The 17,024-nt window shown below is 44.3% G+C and overlaps 1 protein-coding gene across 1 annotated transcript; it reads left to right on the top strand.

The window, feature by feature from the left end:
* The first annotated feature begins 5,678 nt into the window (after nt 1-5,678).
* NDUFB6 (NADH:ubiquinone oxidoreductase subunit B6) lies at nt 5,679-16,750 on the top strand. Its single transcript, XM_075560014.1, has 4 exons — nt 5,679-5,975; nt 7,228-7,320; nt 10,754-10,798; nt 16,500-16,750. The coding sequence occupies exons 1-4, from the start codon at nt 5,796-5,798 to the stop codon at nt 16,566-16,568; spliced, it is 387 nt and encodes a 128-aa protein (XP_075416129.1). The 5' UTR covers nt 5,679-5,795; the 3' UTR covers nt 16,569-16,750.
* Nucleotides 16,751-17,024: the final 274 nt, after the last annotated feature.

Here is a 17,024-nt window from a genome sequence, read left to right as displayed (position 1 = left end):
AATCCACTCAATGGCAGTGAGTTGGGTTTGTTTTAGTTTCCCCTAAAAACCCACTGCTGCCAAACCAATTCAAACTCACACCAACCAGAGCTCCTACCATCCATACAGACAGAATGGAATGGCCTCCCAGGGTTATCCAGGCTGTCAGTCCTTCTGGAAGCAACGGTCTCTTCTTTCTCCTGAGAGCAGCTGACAGGTTTAAACAACCAACCGTTTGGTGAGTATCCCAATGCTTAGCCCACTGTGCCACCATAGTTCTGGGAACTTAACTTAAAAAATTTTTCTATAGGTAACTTAAAAAATGTTCTTTCTTTCCATTACTTAAAGAAGATGGAACATCTGTCAGTGTATCATACTGTGGTGTTTATAAATCACTATGATGCTTACAGCTATGTTACTGATATACAAATACTAGCAGAGGCACCTATGGTGGGCAGGTTTCTTCAGAACTTCCAGAGTAAAGGCAGAGTAGGAAAAAGGCCTGGCAATTTGCCTTTTTAATTAAAACTAGTCAAAACAAACAAACAAAAAAACCTTAATAAGGATCACAACATACCACTATCTGACTCACTTGCTTTGAAAATATTATCAGGGCAGATTAATAGCTAGAGGACATCATGCGTGGCATAGCAGAAGGCCAACAGAGGTCTCCCCGGGTGAGATGGGTTAGCATGCTGACGATTGCAAGGATGATGCAGGACTGGGGAGTTTGATCCTCATATAGGAATGATGCCATGAATTAGAGTTGGCTCCACGCCAACTAACGAAACCAATGACCACCTATGTGTGTGTATGTTGTTGCTAGATGCTAGAGCACATTCTCATTCATAATGACCTACCGTGTACATCAGAACAACAGGTCCTGAATCAGTCTCTCAATTGTTATGTTGGAGCTCACTGTTGCAACCATGTCAATCCATCTCATTGGTCTTCCTCTTTTTTGCTACAATACCAAACATGATATCCTTCTCCAGGACTAGTGTCTCCTGCTGACTAGTCCAAAGTACATGAGATGAAGTCTCACCATCCTTGCTTCTAAGGAACATTCTTTCTGTATAAAACAGGTTTGTTTGCTCTAGCTGTCCATGGTATTTTCCATGTTCTTTACCAACACCAGGAAAATGGTGACTAGTGGGTTATTCCTTGGGCTGCTGCCTGCAATGTCAGTAGTTTGGAACATCAACTGAGATATGAGGCTTTCTACTCCCTTAGAGATTTAGTCTCAGTAACCCAGGAGCGAAATCCTACTCTTCCTATTTTGAGTCAGAATTAACTCAATGATAATAAGTTACTTTCCCCACCAATACCATAATCCAAATGCACCATTTTTCTCTGGTCTTCCTTATTCGTTGTCCAGCTTTTACATGTAATGAGGTGACTGAAAATACCATGGCGTGGGTCAGGTATAACTTAGTCCCCAAGGTGACATATATGGTCTTTAATGCTTTAAAGTGGTCTTACACTGCCAAATTACCCAATACAATATATTGTTTCATATCTTAATTGCTGCTTCCATAAACTTCTATTATTGGACTGAGTAAAATGAAATACTTGATAGCTTCAATCTTTTCTGTTTAACATGTTATCTGTAGGTCCAGCTGTGATTTTGTTTTCTTTACATTGACTTCTAATTCATACTGAAGATTATAGTCTAGGATCTTCGTCAGTAAGTGTTTCAAGTCTGGTTTGCTTTCAGCAAGCAAGCTTGTGACCACTGCATACCACAGGTTGTCATGAGTCTTCCCCGAGTCCAGTGCCACTGTCTTCTTCATATAGCCCTGCTTCCTGGGTTATTTATTCCGAATACAGATTAAATAGGTATAGTGAAAGGATATGCCCCTGAATAACACCTTTCCTGATTTTAAACCACTCAGTATTCCCTGCCCCTTGCTCTATATATGCATAACTTCCTCATGAGCAAAGGAGGTGTTGTTGTGATCTACACAGGTGAATGCTTCTGCACAGTCAATAAAAACAAGTAAATACCCTTCTGGTATTTTCTTCTTTCAGCCAGGATCCATCTGGCTTCAGCAATGATATCCCCCGGGCCATGTCCTCTTCTGAATCTTGTTCAAATTTCTGGCAGCTCACTCTCAATGTACTGCTACAATCATTGCTTCATTTCCTTCAGCAGAATTTATTTGCATGTGATGTTATGATAGTGTTCAAATGTTTAGCACTCTGTTGGGTCATCTTCCTTCTATTTGTAGCGATATTTTTTCCTTGTCGCCAAGTATGTTATTCTTGTTAGGTGGGGTTGAGTCTGCTCTGATACACAGTGACCCCACATAGGGCAGAAGGAAACACTGCCAGACCTCATGCCATCCTCATAATTGTGATGTTTGCGCCTACTGTTGCCGCACTGCACCAATCCACTTCACGGACGGGCTTCCTAGTTGTTGCTGCCCGCCTGTTTTATCACCATCATCATCAGCCCTTTTTGGACAAAAGACAGCACACTAGCATGGGCACTTTCCCCCCCTTCATTCTGTTGTATATCGGATTTCTTTTTTAAAATCATTTTATTGAGGGATCATACAACCCTTACCACAATCCATACATACATCAATTGTATAAAGCACATTTGTACATTCGTTGCCCTCATCATTCTCAAAACATTTGCTCTCCACGTAAGCCCCTGGCATCAGCTCATTTTCCCCCTCCCTCCCCGCTTTCCCCTCCTACATGAGCCCTTGATATAATTTATAAATGACTATTTTGTCATATCTTACACTGTCTGATGTCTCTCTTTACCCACTTTTCTGTTGTCTGTCTCCCAGGGAGGAGGTTATATGTAGATCCTTATAATCATTTCCCCCTCTCTATCCGACCCTCCCTCTACCTGCCCAATATCGCAGCCACTCTCACTACTGGTCCAGAAGGGATCATCCATCCTAGATTCCCTGTGTTTCCAGTTCCTATCTGTACCAGTGTACATCCTCTGGTCTAGCCAGATTTGTAAGGTAGAATTGGGATCATGATAGTGGGTGGGGAAGAAGCATATAGGAATTAAAGGAAAGTTGTATGTTTCATCCTTGCTACACTGCACCCTGACTGGCTCGTCTCCTCCCTGCGAACCTTCAGTAAGGGAATGTCCAATTGCCTACAGATGGGCTTTGGGTCCCCACCCTAACACTACCTACCCCTCATTCACAATGATTTTTTTTGTTATTTTATGCCTGATACCAGATCCCATTGACACCTCATGATCACACTGGCTGGTGTGCTTCTTCCATGTGAATTTTATTGCTTCCAGGCTAGATGGCCATTTGTTTACCTTCAAGTCTTTAAGACCCCAGATGCTTCATCTTCTGATAGTGGGGCACCATCAGCTTTCTTATGCACCCATTTGTCTTCAGTGATCATATCAGGAAGGTGAACACACAAATATTTTTTTTATTCTTTGATGCCTGATAACTGATCCCTTTGGCACCTCATAATCACACAGGTTGGCGTGCTTCTTCCATGTGGGCTTTGTTGCTTCTCAGGTAGATGGCCGCTTTTTACCTTCAAGCCTGTACGTTCCCAGATGCTGTAATTTTTGATAGCCAGGCGGGCACCATCAGCTTTCTTTACCACATTTGCTTATGCACCCAGGTTGTCTTCAGTGATAGTGTTGTCAGGAAGGTAAGCATCATGGAATACTAGTTTAACAGAACAAAGTATTCTCGCATTCTTGAGGGAGTACTTGAGTGACTGTCCAGTGTCCATCTGCTACCTTAATACTAAACCTATAAATATGTGCACATAGATCTATTTCCCCATCCTCATATATATTTTTACATATGTACATGCCTTCATTTAGACCTCTATAAATGCCCTTTGCCTCCTAGCTCTTTCCTGTATTTCCTTTTACTTTCCACTTGTCCCACTATCATGCTCAGTCTTTATTTGGGTTTCAGTAATTCCTCTCGGTTACTTTACCCTTGATCACACCCTACCAGGCCTCATACACCCTCCTCACCACCAATTTGGATCATTTGTTGTTCCCTTTTCCCTGGGGTTGGTAACACTCACTTCCTTTCCCCCCACTATCCCCTCTCCCATGTCCCCCAGAATGGTCCTGTTGGTTTCTCATCCAGCCTATCTTATTTAGACAGAACTATGGAGATAATAACATGCAAAAAACAAGACAGAGCAAAACCAAGCAACAAAAGAAAACAGAACAATAACAACAAGCCAGTGACTAAAAAACACCCAACAACAAAAAAGAAAAGCTTGTAGTTAGTTCAAGGACTGTTTATTGGTCTTTAGGAGTGTTTTCTGGTCCAGTCTGATGGGGTGCTAAGCACTGGCCCCAAAGTGTATATATTTTTTATTCCCTCGGGACTTTGTTGCCCTGTTCCCCTTGCTGTTCTGTTGCACAACCTTAGTGTTTTGCCTCGGTGCGGTGGGATCAGATTGGGTGCAATTCCCACACTGTCTCCAGTGTTGTCCCCTGTAGGGCTATAGGTCAGTGAGGGATGGCCTGTCTCATAGTGGGGCCCGTCATATGGTCTTCTCTGTGGATTGGCTGCTCTGAGCGGGAATATCGTTGTCAAGGCTTGGTGCTCCACTCTCTCTTCCTCCCCCTTCATTTGCTCCCGTGTGCTCTGATCAGACATGTCCCTCTCCCTGAGCTGGTATGGGCACTTACCACTTAGTTTGATTCTATAGTTGTACATAGAATTCAACACTACATTTTTATAGCCACATTCATACTCCGTTGCAATGGTGTACCAAATTCATTCAACCAACTCCAAAAGGATATGGGGGTAACGTTCAGCATTTTGTTTTTATAGGGTAAAAACCGCTACAAAATTCCCTTCCTATTTTTACTACATTTTTTTGGAGATAGTCCTAGCAGTTGCAGTGACTGCATCTGTAATACTGCGTAGATATTAAGCAACCATATTTATTTATTTTAAGTCATTTTATTGGGGGTTTGTAGAACTCTTTTTAATCGTTTTATTAGGGGCTCATACAACGCTTATCACAATCCATACATACATCAATTGTGTAAAGCACATTTGTACATTCATTGTCATCATCATTCTCAAAACATTTGCTTGTCCTATCTTTTACTGTCCGATGTCTCCCTTCACCCACTTTTCTGTTGTCTGTCTCTCAGGGAGGAAGTTATATGTAGATCCTTGTAATTTCCAACCCACCCTCCCGGTATTGCCACTCTCATCACTGGTCCTGAAGGGATAATCCGCCCCGGATTCCCTGTGTTTCCAGTTGTTATCTGTACCAGTGTCCATCCTCTGGTCTAGCCAGACTTGCAAGAATTGGGATCATGATAGTGGAGGGGGCGGGGAGGGGAGCAACCATATTTATTACCATAAAAACTGCCCATGGTCACATTATCCGGTACTGCCATGCCTCGGATATGAACCTGTGTCTAGCGACCCCTGAGTCTCTAGGTCAGAAGAAGAGGAAAGTGAAGAATTTTGCACTGGGGTCTGTATTGCCATTCTTCCAGCTTTCAGCCTACAGCTAGCTCTCTGACGGCGCGTTCTCCCTGCTCACCGAGCGCTTCGCGTCACACTCAGGTGCCCGCCAGCGCGTAACCCAATTAAGTCCAGCAGGGGGCGGGGCGCTGGGGGCCTAGGGAGGCCGTTGCGCATGCCCAGCCACTGCCTGCCCGGGCGGACGGGTTGGGCGCTGTCGCGGAGGCGAGGGCGCGGTGACGTCATAGCCACGCGCCGCTCCCAGGCGTCCTTGCAAGGTCGCTTCCCGGAGCGGGAACGCGCTCGAAGCACAGGCCCTGGGCCGGGGACGCGCTCTCCTCTTGCCTCGGGACGCGGGCAGACATGTCGGGGTACACTCCAGACGAGAAGCTGCGGCTGCAGCAGGTGCGAGAGCTGCGGAGGCGGTGGCTGAAGGACCAGGAGCTGAGCCCTCGGGAGCCCGTGCAGCCGCCGCAGAGGCAGTGGCCCCTGGAGGCGTTCTGGAATCAGTTTTTGCAGCACCCGACCCCCTGGAGGAACGCGGTGAGTGACAGCCAGCCCCCTCCTCTCCCCTACCCTCCCCACGGCGCCTGCTGCGGCCCCAGCCAGGCCACCCGACGCCCGTGGCTGCAGCCGCTGCGGGGCGGACACCGCTGCCTCGCGCCCCTCGAAGGAGAATCGAGGGTTCGGCCGGCACGGCCGCCCGAGGCTTGGGAGAGCCGCGTCCTGTGCTGCCAAGTGCCATAGAGTGGGACCTGAATCTTCGCTACGGTGTTTACACGTCCCGGTCTCCTCCTCAGAGCGAGCACCGAGGACTCCCAGAGTTCAAATCCTGTCATTTTAGGGTTTGACGATACTTGCCAAACTTGTAATGTTGAGATGATGGAGACCGACACTGTACCCGCCTAGTGGGCGACACAGTGAGTCCAGCTGGTGCAACAGCCCTAGGTGATCTCCTCCAGCGCGGGTGCCCTGTTGGTGTTCTCAGTGAATGATGTATGGTCAAGGGCAGTGTGTCTACCTGACCGCTATGTACTTCTAGCACACCGTTGCCTTACAAATTACTTTATAAATAAAAACCCAAGATACAAAGATTGAGTTTTTGTGTGTCGTGTGTGTGTGTATTCCTAAATTTTGCTCTTTGGAAAATCATACATTTCAGTACTGTGTTTTCAGGGCCTGGGAATATTTTCTTGTCTGTAACTCCATTGCATCTATTATAGATGATAAACATTGCACCTCAGAATTGCTTTCAATTACTTGGTTAATTCAGTTATGTGGGCTAATGTTAATACCAATAAGCAAAAATCAGGTGCTTACTGTATATCCGGCAACTATTTCTGAGCCTCAGTTGAAATGATTTGACTAAAAATTCAGTGATTTACTGCTGGTTGCATGGCTGGGCATTAGAGAAGCAAAGACTGGTGCATGAGGATGGGTGCAAATTTCTGAGAAAAGAGGTGTTAGACGATTGTTTATAAAAGCTTGAATCTCCCCTAACTCTGTATCACTGACATTACTAACTGATTTTTGATAGCCACTGGTTGAAAACATCCACAAATTCACGAGATCTGTAAATATCTTGCAAAGTCGGGCTACCCAATTGTCTAAAGTCTAAACTCTAGGGATCCCCCAGCATGTCCTACTTTTGGTTACTCTTAACTGTTCACGTAGGAAAAGCTAACCATGGACTAAGAGGAAATGCACAGACTTGTAAAAGGATAATTTTTACATTCTTTTTTCCTGCCACAAACATAAAAGTGAGATATTTGTTTGTGTTGTTGTGTTTTTCCAGCTGCATAAGGTATACCGACACAGTGTCCTTGCTTTTACTCATGTACTGATACCTGCCTGGATTATTCATTATTATCTCAAATATCATGTGTCTGTAAGTAGATTTTTAATAATTTATTTTTAATGTTGTTCAGAATGTTATTGTGTGGGTTTGCCCTTCCCTGCTTTAGGTAGCGAAAAGGAAGTACCACTTATAAACTGGTTTTAAAGGCTTTGAATTCTTTTAGTTAAATGAAAATAGATTATGGTTGTTTAAGAAGTTAATATTCATATTGGTTGTTTACATCTTAGAATTAATTTCCCTAGGAAATTGTGTTTAAATGATCAGGATGTGGCTAATCTAATAATACTCATCCGAACTCAAGGTCTTCAGCAGGAGGGAAAAATAAATTTCTGCTCCTTTTTTAAAACATGATTTGGCATAAAATTCCAAAAAGATAAAAATTATCTTTAGCGTTGTCTTATTTCTCTTTAATACATTCTTTCTGATATTTTAGAACTTTCTTTAGAATCTAGAGTTTCCAAGAAGCTTGAGCTTTTTATAGTGAAAGATCTTGAAGGTATTGATTCAACTGAGCCAGGTGCCATCTTTTTAAAACTAGGGGTAGCCCAGTCTGGTGTTGGGTGTTGCATTCCAAGCAGGGTGAACAAAACATCCATTCTAGAGGGAGAACGCAAAGGGGGAAGAGGGCCATTGTGTGACCTGGTGAGCAGTGTAAGATTCCTAGTGGTTGTGAGAGAGTGTACCTTTTGCAGGGCAGGGGCCTTCAGCAGTGCTGGTGATCTGACGCAGGATGTTGTAGCCTGAGCCGGAAGAGGAGGGTACCAGAAGGGAGGGATGGAGTAAGATAGTGATGGAGGTGACAACCCAGATTAAGATGTCAGGACTGAGATGAGGAAGATTTTATATTGGGTATCATGGTGGTTATATGGTGGGTGACTGGTCACATAAGAACACATAAAAGCTCATAGGGGACAGGATACTCACCGTCAAAGAAGGTTGGTGCACATATGGAAAGTAGGTGTCTCAAAGGAATCGGAAGTACTGGTATGAACTCATTAACTTTTCATATTTATCCACGCCAAATGAAACCAGTTGCCCTCTAGTCAATTTCACCTCATGGTGAGCCTCAGCCCCATAGGCTTCTCACTGGTTGTTACCTTTACGGAGTAGAGCACCAGGCCCCTCTTAGGTGCCGCTGGGTGGATTTGGATTTGAAGCCAGCCGTTTGGTTAGTAGCCAGGCATTTAATATGTGTCTCCTCACCAAAAACCAAACTCACTGCCATTGAGTCATTGCTGACCCACAGTGACCCCCTGTGGGTTTCTGAGACTATAGCTGATTACTGGAGTAGAAAGCCCAGTCTTTCTCCTGAGGAGTGGCTGGTGGTTTTGAACTACTGACATGTAGATCAAAGCCCAACTCTTACCACTACACCACCAGGGCTCCTCTGTATTTGTGCCTCCCAGAAATCCTTTCTGTTGTGTACTCCTGTGGTGTTCTGAGACTTTTGATCTTTATAGGAGTAGACAGCCTTTTTTCTCCCTGGGGCAGGTGGTGGGTTTGAACTGTTGTTTGGGATATTTTGAATCCAACTGATCCTTTACTGCCATGAAATGTAGTCAATTAATATGGCATTTCTGGCCATAATCCCTTATGAGATGTAAATTCTGGCCCCTATGCCAGTAGATGTAAGCCCCTTTTGGAAGGAGTTCTCCTGAGAGCTAATGGGCAGGATTAAGGTAGGATTAAGTCTCCACCTTAATAGGGGGTGTGAATCATGTTATCACCCTTTGTTTCCCTGGAGTATGGTGTGCTGAAAGACAGGAAACTCACCTCCATCAAAGCCATTCCTCTGTGTATAAGAGCCATCTCTGAAACAGAGAATCCCAGGGCCACAGGAAGGAGAACCACCAGTGGAGTTCATCTGAAGTGGCGTGGCGGAGGCCGCGGCATGGAGAGCATGGTCCAGAGCAAAGGTGCCCGGCCAAGAGCAGAAGCTAAAAGTTCCAGCTGTTGTTATTAGCAGCTCAGTGGGTAACCCACTACACTACCACCAGACCTCCTTAAAGGAATCACAGGGGCTGCTATGAGAGGTGATACTTGATAGAATAAGAATATGGACAGCTATCCGGGAGAAAAACATTTCAGGTGAAGGAATCATTAAGACAGGGATCCTGAAGCTCCAGCAGGTTTGACTAATTAGACTAAGAGCAAAGAAGCCCCTGTGGCTACACTATAGGAGGGAAGGAGTGAATGGTAGGAGACCACAACATCAGAGTAAGACTTTGGCTTTTTCTGTAAGAAGTATGGCACTTGGAGCAGAGGAGTAATTTGTCTAAAAGGATCACTCTACTCTGCCTGCTGTATGGAAATAGAATGGTTGTAGTAACACAGGAGTTGAAAGCAGAGAGACTTGAGATGCTCTCGGTGGTCCAGGTGAAAAACTGGGACTTGCACTAGGGTGGTCGTGCTGTAGGTGTTAGCAAATCCTCTGGCTTCCCGGTGGCCTTGGGGCAGAGGTCAGACATGCCTCCAGCCTCCATCTACTATTCCCACACCAATCGTTCCTCCCAGAACACTCTGACCTACCTGCTGGGTTCATGGATTGGTTGCAAGGGCCACAGAACTCACAGACAAAGCTCGCGGTTATGAGGGTTTATTACAGAAACTAAAGGCTCTCAGAAATCGGGATCAATAAATAGTAAGGATACTTTCATTGGTCCAGAGCAGCCTCTCTCGTCAGCCAGTAGCAAATCTCTCTAGTCTTCCACATTTCAGTCACATGATCCGTACTCTCTGCCTCAGTGAGCCAGGAAGGCAGCCCACTGCTTTGCCTCCCAGTCACATAGTCTCAGTGCTGCTGCCTCGCTGCTGTAATCGTGTTCTCCCTGCCTCGGCCTCTGGTCTGGTGCCTCCACCACACCACTTCAGTTAAGTTCCACCCTTGGTTCTTCCTGTGGCCCTGGGATTCTCTGTTTCAGAAATGGCTCTTATACACAGAGGAGTGGCTTTGATGGAGGTGAATGTTCTGTTTTTCAGCCAACTATACCCCTGGGAAACAAAAGGTTCACACATGCTATTAAGGTGCTTTAATCCTGCCCATTAGCTCAATAGAAAACTCCTTCCAAAATGAGATTATAGCCAGGAGTGCCGTATTAATTGACTACATCTCATGGCAGTAAAAATCAGTAGGATTCAAAATATCCCGAAGTAGAACCAACAGGATTTAGTGAAGAGTCAACATTTGGGTCTTTGTCTCAGGGGAAATGAAAGTACCAATTATTGAGCTAGGGAATAATGGAGGAGCAATTTGGGGCTGAGGAAGTTCAATGTTGGACCTGCTTAATTTGAGATGGCTATTTGATAAATCAATAGAGGTGTGGAATAAACAGCTGATGTCTGGTTAGTGTGGGGTTTACTATACGGTGAGTTTGGTGCTTTAAGTTGAAAAGTTGGGGAATGTTCTATGTTCTTTTGGAAGAAATCCTAAAGCCATAAATAACACAACATATTTTTATTGCAGGAAAAGCCATATGCCATTGTTGAAACGAAGCCCAAATTGTTCCCAGTAAGTCTTTGAAACTTTTCTGGTTTTGCTTCTTCATTAGTTTTCTCTCCCCCCATTCTCCCTCCAAGTGATCACATTCCTTTCTTTCACTGGCAATCTGAGTACCTGTTTTGTGTATTCTCGTTTAAAAACAAGGAGGAGATCGTGTGTGGTATTAATTATGGTTGAAAATGGAAGATGTGTAAGTTTCTTTCCAACCTGATTATAAAATTTGTATGACTTGGATAGTCCTGAAGTTAAATGGAAGTACCAAACTTTTGTTCACTGATACACGTTTTCATGTGTGCTAAAGGACGTTATCATGGTGCTTGAAAACTAGGCTGAGCAGACCCTCCCCCCGCTGCACCCCACCCCCAACATCGTCACAGCATGTGAATTCTATTTCAAACTCTCCTTCCCTATGGATTTTTGCCTCATTCTAAAGGTTTGGCCCTAACCCCTCCCTGTGTGATTTTTTCACATTTGTTCATATACATATTAAATTTCATACCTTGAAATATAAGGCACGTTTAATATGAGTGCTTTGAACCATAAGGTCAGCAGTTTGAAACCACCAGCTGCTTCTCTGGAGGCTTCTAAGAGTTACAGTCTTGGAAACCTACAGGGGGCAGTTCTACCCTGTCCTGTAGGATTGCTATGAGTCAGAATTCACTCGATGGCAGTGAGTTTGATTTTTTAATTTGGATTTCAGCATTAAAAATTAGCAAAGAGAAGTGGATAGCAGAGAAGAGGGTGGGGGGAGGCATTGGACAGTGTAACATGACAATAATAATTTATGAATTATGAAGGGGGAGTGGGGAGGGAGGGGGAAAACGGGCAGTCGATATTAAGGGCTCAAGTAGAAGGCAAATGTTTTGGGAATGATGGTGGCAACGAATGTACATGTGCGCTTGACAATGAATGGATGTATGGACAGTGATAAAAATTGTACAAACCCCCAATAAAATGATTTTAAAAATTAGCAAAATTGGTCAGAGGGAAAGAATTTACTCAGTAGTCAGTTGATGTTGAGGTGATTGTCTCGCACAGTAATATACGTGTTATGCTCTGGTCCTAATTCTAGCCATAGACAATTTAACTATCATCAATCTCTAAAGTCTACAATTAAAAACAAAACACTCAATAAAGCAACACGGTCACAGTAATCCACCATCTGTTGCATTAGAATAGTACTTTAGCAGAAGTACCAAAGTTGGCAAATCTTCCCCACCAGGAACTGAGCTTTAGGAAAGAGCAAGGGTTTCTTTTGTGTAATTGTGTGGGCAGGGCCTAGGTACTTTCAGAACACTCTTGCTGTCTCACAATCAGGAACTCGCCTGAGCAGACCCCACTCTCCAAGTGACAGCCTGTGCATGCTGCTTACTCTTCCGGATGATTGTTTGTGTGTTTATTTATTGTCCCATTACTGTTCAAAAGAAGGGATGCTTTCTTCCAAAGACTACATCACTGGTTCCATAGCATCTCCTCTGTTTGCCACTGATTCCTCTTTTGTGCTGTGGGCTCCTCTGAGGACTTCCTTTGCCCCTCCCACCTTCGGGGCCTGAAGAGTACTCATTGGACCCTAGGTTGGTTAGCAAAGAACCCTCCAAATCCCAGTTACTTAAGGAAACAAAACAAAGATTTCAGTTGTACTGAGCTGGCAGACTGGTGTGGGTCAGGCGACCCTCCTCCGTCCTCCAGCTCTGCTTTCCGGAGTCCGAGGCATCCAGATGACCAGCTTAAGGAAGAGAGGGTGGATGTCTCAGGGATGGTTTTAAGATCTAGGCGTGGAAGTGGCTTTGATCACTCTCCTTAAATCCTGTCAGCCAGCACTAAGACTCAGGGTTCTAAAGGCCCACTTTTAATAGCATTTACATGTAGGTCCTTGCCTGGTTTCCAATCCCCACCCCCCAGCTTTCTATGCAGGGGTATTTAGTGAATACTAATGGTCAGAATTCTTCCTTCTAGTCACCAAATAGCTCTTTGCTGGCTTCTCTCGACGTGTAACACACTCAGGGCCTCCCCAAAGTCCCATTCCATCACTGCAACCAGCCCCCAATCCCTATCTCCAGATGATGCACAGCTCTGTCTGTCAGGTTTAAATATGACGGCTCTTGATTTGAGGATCAATAATGAACGTATTCAGTTTTCCGTGGTGGGACAAACAGTGCAGCAGACACTGGTTCTTGTCACTCCTGAAACCCAGGGGTCAAACATTTAAAGACCTCTAACCTCTCTCTACTTGTGGAAAGTTACTTGAATGGGCTCTGGTTTTTGTAAGACAGGCCTTTGTTCTCTTCTTCTCTGACCTCTGGGTCTGTCTTAGAGGTCTTTCTCTCTAGTTACCGACCTAGACTAGATGTAGGAGACACTGAGAAGCAGTGAAGGGGGGGAGGGGCCGGGCCACAGCTGGTCAGCATCTAATGTGTTTGCTTCTGATCAGTTCCATGTGCTAGTATTGATTCTGTCTGTACATCATTATTAAGTTGGCTTATTTTCTGGTTTACCCTTATGGGTGCCTCTACCTCTTTGCTCTCTATCATGGAGTTAAGTCCCTATTTTTCCTGAGCCCCTTTGTGGACTGATTTTTATTGGACCTTTTCTTGCCCAGAATATTTTTAGAGTTTTAACTCCTGTGTGTGGATTCAGAAGCAATTGGTTTTTCAATACTAATGCACTTTTGGATCCTGTCCATTTTTATTTCTGCTTTCAAGTCAGCCTCTTCTTGCCTGAGCTCATCTTTCCCGAAGAGCATTGCCAAGGCAGCCAGCAGTAGCCCAGCACATGGCAGATCTCTTTTCCCCAGTTTCTAACTTAGAGCCTTATGTGCATTCAGAAGTCTGCTTCCGGTTTTTATGAGACACTGTTGGAATGGCTATAATGTATCCAGGGGCCCTTGGTCTCCCAACTGAAGAATGTACTCAGGGACCACAAAATGAACAGAAAGCAGTTTGGAAAGGTGGGGACTCCAAATGAACTATGTCTAAGGGATTTTATCAGGTGTAGGTGTAGGGTACTTGACCTGTTTCCAGGTTATGAACGGACCAGTCCTGGGTCTGGCTCTATATCTCAGGTCCAGTCATAAAACCGGGTTGTGCTCTGCCCTAGGCTGGGTCTTGCACCACATGGACAGGGAAGTAAGTGTGCAAAGAGTGGGTGAGCGGAGACTTGGGCTTGCTGACTTTGGAGTTTCAAATCAGCCGAGGAGTCTGGTGCCTGCAGGCGTAATATTTAAATTCTTCAGGACATCCTGATGCTCCCTATGCTTCTGGGCCTCCCTGGCTTCTTCCCTCTTCCCTCACTCTGCCTCTGGGCTATCTCCTGCCATCATTTTGCTGTACCTTTTAAGCCCCACTGCCATCGCCTGTACTGCCAGATGCTAAGGTAATGAACGCTCCACAGTTTGGTTTTTCTGATGGCATCCTGAGCACTCACTTCAAGGCACTCATTTCTGCATTAGATTAATGCTGGTTATGAGGATTAACTGTCTCCAAAGGGCTATGGCTTAAGTATAAGATACATTCATGTCTTCATCAGGTAACAGTCTAGACCAGTTCCAAGTCAGCCAATGGGGAACTAGGGAAGGAAGAGTTTCTTTAGGGGTCCAGGTCGACAAAACATGCAACCTTAAGCATGGCACTTCCAAGGTCTCCAAACCTAAGAGTGTCACATGTCATTTCCACTCACATTTCAGTGAGGGGTAGAACTCCCTCACCCTGTCAAATCTAACCTCAGAGGAAACCGAAAACTTGGCTAGCTGTCGGTACAGGACAGAGAACCTAGATTCTGGTGAGCAGCCTAACAGGTCTGCCGCAGCCCTGTCTTACCAAGCCCCGTGATGGTGTTCCCTTCCTCTGGGATACAGGAGTTCAGACTCCTCAAGGCTGTCTGGTTTGTTCAGAAAGGAGCCCTGGTATGGTGCAGTGGTTACACGGTGGCTGCTCACCAAAAGTTCAGTGGCTTGAACCTGTTTGCGGTCAGTGTCTACAGCAAGACTGTACTGTGGAAGCCCTACAGGCCGATCCTACTGTGCCCTGAAGCCTTACAGGCCAGTTCTACTCTACTCGATGGGATTGCTATGGATTGGAATCAACTTGTTGGCAACAGGTTTGGTTTGGGTTTTTGTTCTAACTTGTGCCTTCTATTCAGCCTTCATTTCCTTCTCGACACACGTGTCTTCATCCAGTAAACATGGACTGTTTCCTTCATGCATGCTTTGTTCCACAAGCTTCTTTCTGACACATTGTTTTTAGATGTTAGTACTATCCAAATGCTTGAAGCTCTTTTTGATTCTTTCAAGCATTATGTATGAGGAGCCCAGGTGTTGTGTTGGGTAAGGAGTTGGACTGAGGTCAGTGTGGTTCAAATTCTCCAGCCACTTCATGGAGAAAGATGAGGTGTTCGGATTCACAGCCTCAGAACCCCCATACAGGTTGCTAAAAGAATCAACTCAGTGGCAGTGGAGTGGAATTCTGTGTGCTGAATTTATATTTTGAGGGCAGGTTTTTATTTCTAATTCATTGAGAGGACAGAGGGAGTAACTCATTTTGCTCTCCTTGATTACAACGACCAAAGAGCTAACGTTTGTTCAGCTCTTACTGTGTGCCAGTCATTATTGTAAGTATCTTGTATTCCTTTACTTAATCTTTTCGACAACCCAGTGTTATTATGGCCAGTTTACAGAAGATGGAATATAGCAAAGTTGAAGAACTTACCCAGTGACACAGTGGGGCCTTCTCCTCGCCAGCATGCAGACAATGCACTTGTCACCAGCTTCCCTGCAGCCAGAAGTGCTCGAGAAGAAGGACTTCTGCTATACCACACACTAACCGAGAGCACAGACCATTTAAAATAAACACGGACAATTCTAGAGCTTTCATTGTTGAGTCCTCGAAAAATAACAGTTGAACCAGCTATATTCCTCAGGCAAATGATCTGACTAAATGTCAGGGAAATCCAATTCAATAAAAAATGCCCAGTTTCCTTTTGGAAAGATCTTTGTCATCCCTTCAAAACCAAGCCTTTCCCAATGTGGAGCGAAATAACCCAGGTTACAAAGGGCTTTGTTTCCCTTTCTCTCCTTTCTCTCAGGGACTTGTATAACTACAGCGTGCTCCTGTAAGATAGTTAAGTCACTCTTATGGTGAGAAGGTATAAAAATATAGTAACAGCTCCTACTTGTTGATTGTCCATAATATTCGATGAACTGATGAATTTACGAGAAACTAAGTAATTATCAGTGGAAGGGCAGTGATTCCTAGTACACTTGGTTCTAGCGCCAAAGCCCCATGGTGTTTATGACGCCACTGCCTCGGAGATTGAAAAGATCCCTGGGTCAGTTGTCCAGCCAGTGTTTGCATTTTGTTTCTAAAATCTAAGTCAAGCATTAAATACATTTATTGCATCATAAAATGGAATATGTTTGTTTTTCTTGTAGCTTCTCTTTAGGGCTTCTATTTCTTTAGGCCATTCAAAATAAGGATCATTTTTACTTGATAAAAACTTTCCTGTCCCCCTGGCTTGCTTCTGAATAAAGCTCTTTAAGATTTGGAATCCTGGACATTCATCTTTAGACAGCTTCTACTTTAATTCCCCCTAAAAGTGTGAATGCCACGGTTGAACTAGGTTTTCCACAGGCCACATGACCAACTTGAAGAACAGAGTGGTACTCTCACCCCTACCCGTTTTTTTTTTTTTAACTAATGCTTATTTGTGTCCCTAGGGTGATACAATTCTGGAGACTGGAGAAGTAATTCCACCAATTAAAGACTTTCCCGATGAGCATCATTGAAGGTTAAACATTTCGTGGCTTTTGAGCCCAAGTTCCACATGACCATGTTTGCTGACTACATTTTCCAGAAAAGTAACTTTAATAAAGTAAACTGCGTTTACTCTTGGAAATATGTTTTTCTATCTTTTGTAACATGTACAACTTGAGACTGTTTGAATCATTTAACAGTAAAAACAACATGCAAAAAACTAAGGATACGAGTGACTGGGTACTTGTTTTGCTTATTCTTGAACTGGAACATAGGCTGTAGAATAGTATTTAGTCACACGATACAATTTTTCTTATAGAGTATTTTGGTCTGAGGGAATGCAACAGAGTAAAATACTGCAGTAAGTAAGTACAGGAACAACTCCCCCCCCCCACCCACACACACATACATACGGTTCAAAAATGTTTTGAGGCATTTCAAAATAAGTATCAGAAAGTTGGGATGGGATGGGATGGCATGAATGAATC

The sequence above is a fragment of the Tenrec ecaudatus genome, chromosome 10, assembly GCF_050624435.1.
Source record: "Tenrec ecaudatus isolate mTenEca1 chromosome 10, mTenEca1.hap1, whole genome shotgun sequence".
Lineage (NCBI taxonomy): Eukaryota > Metazoa > Chordata > Mammalia > Afrosoricida > Tenrecidae > Tenrec > Tenrec ecaudatus.
Note: the sequence above shows the minus strand (reverse complement) of the source record. Positions and strands in the feature narration are given on the sequence as shown.

Excerpts from the sequence above, each read along its gene's own strand:
- NDUFB6 (XM_075560014.1), top strand. The coding sequence starts at position 5,796 with ATGTCGGGGTACACTCCAGACGAGAAGCTGCGGCTGCAGCAGGTGCGA. Across the intron at positions 5,976-7,227 it reads CGACCCCCTGGAGGAACGCG|CTGCATAAGGTATACCGACA; the intron begins GTGAGTGACAGC and ends GTGTTTTTCCAG. Across the intron at positions 7,321-10,753 it reads ATCTCAAATATCATGTGTCT|GAAAAGCCATATGCCATTGT; the intron begins GTAAGTAGATTT and ends TTTTTATTGCAG.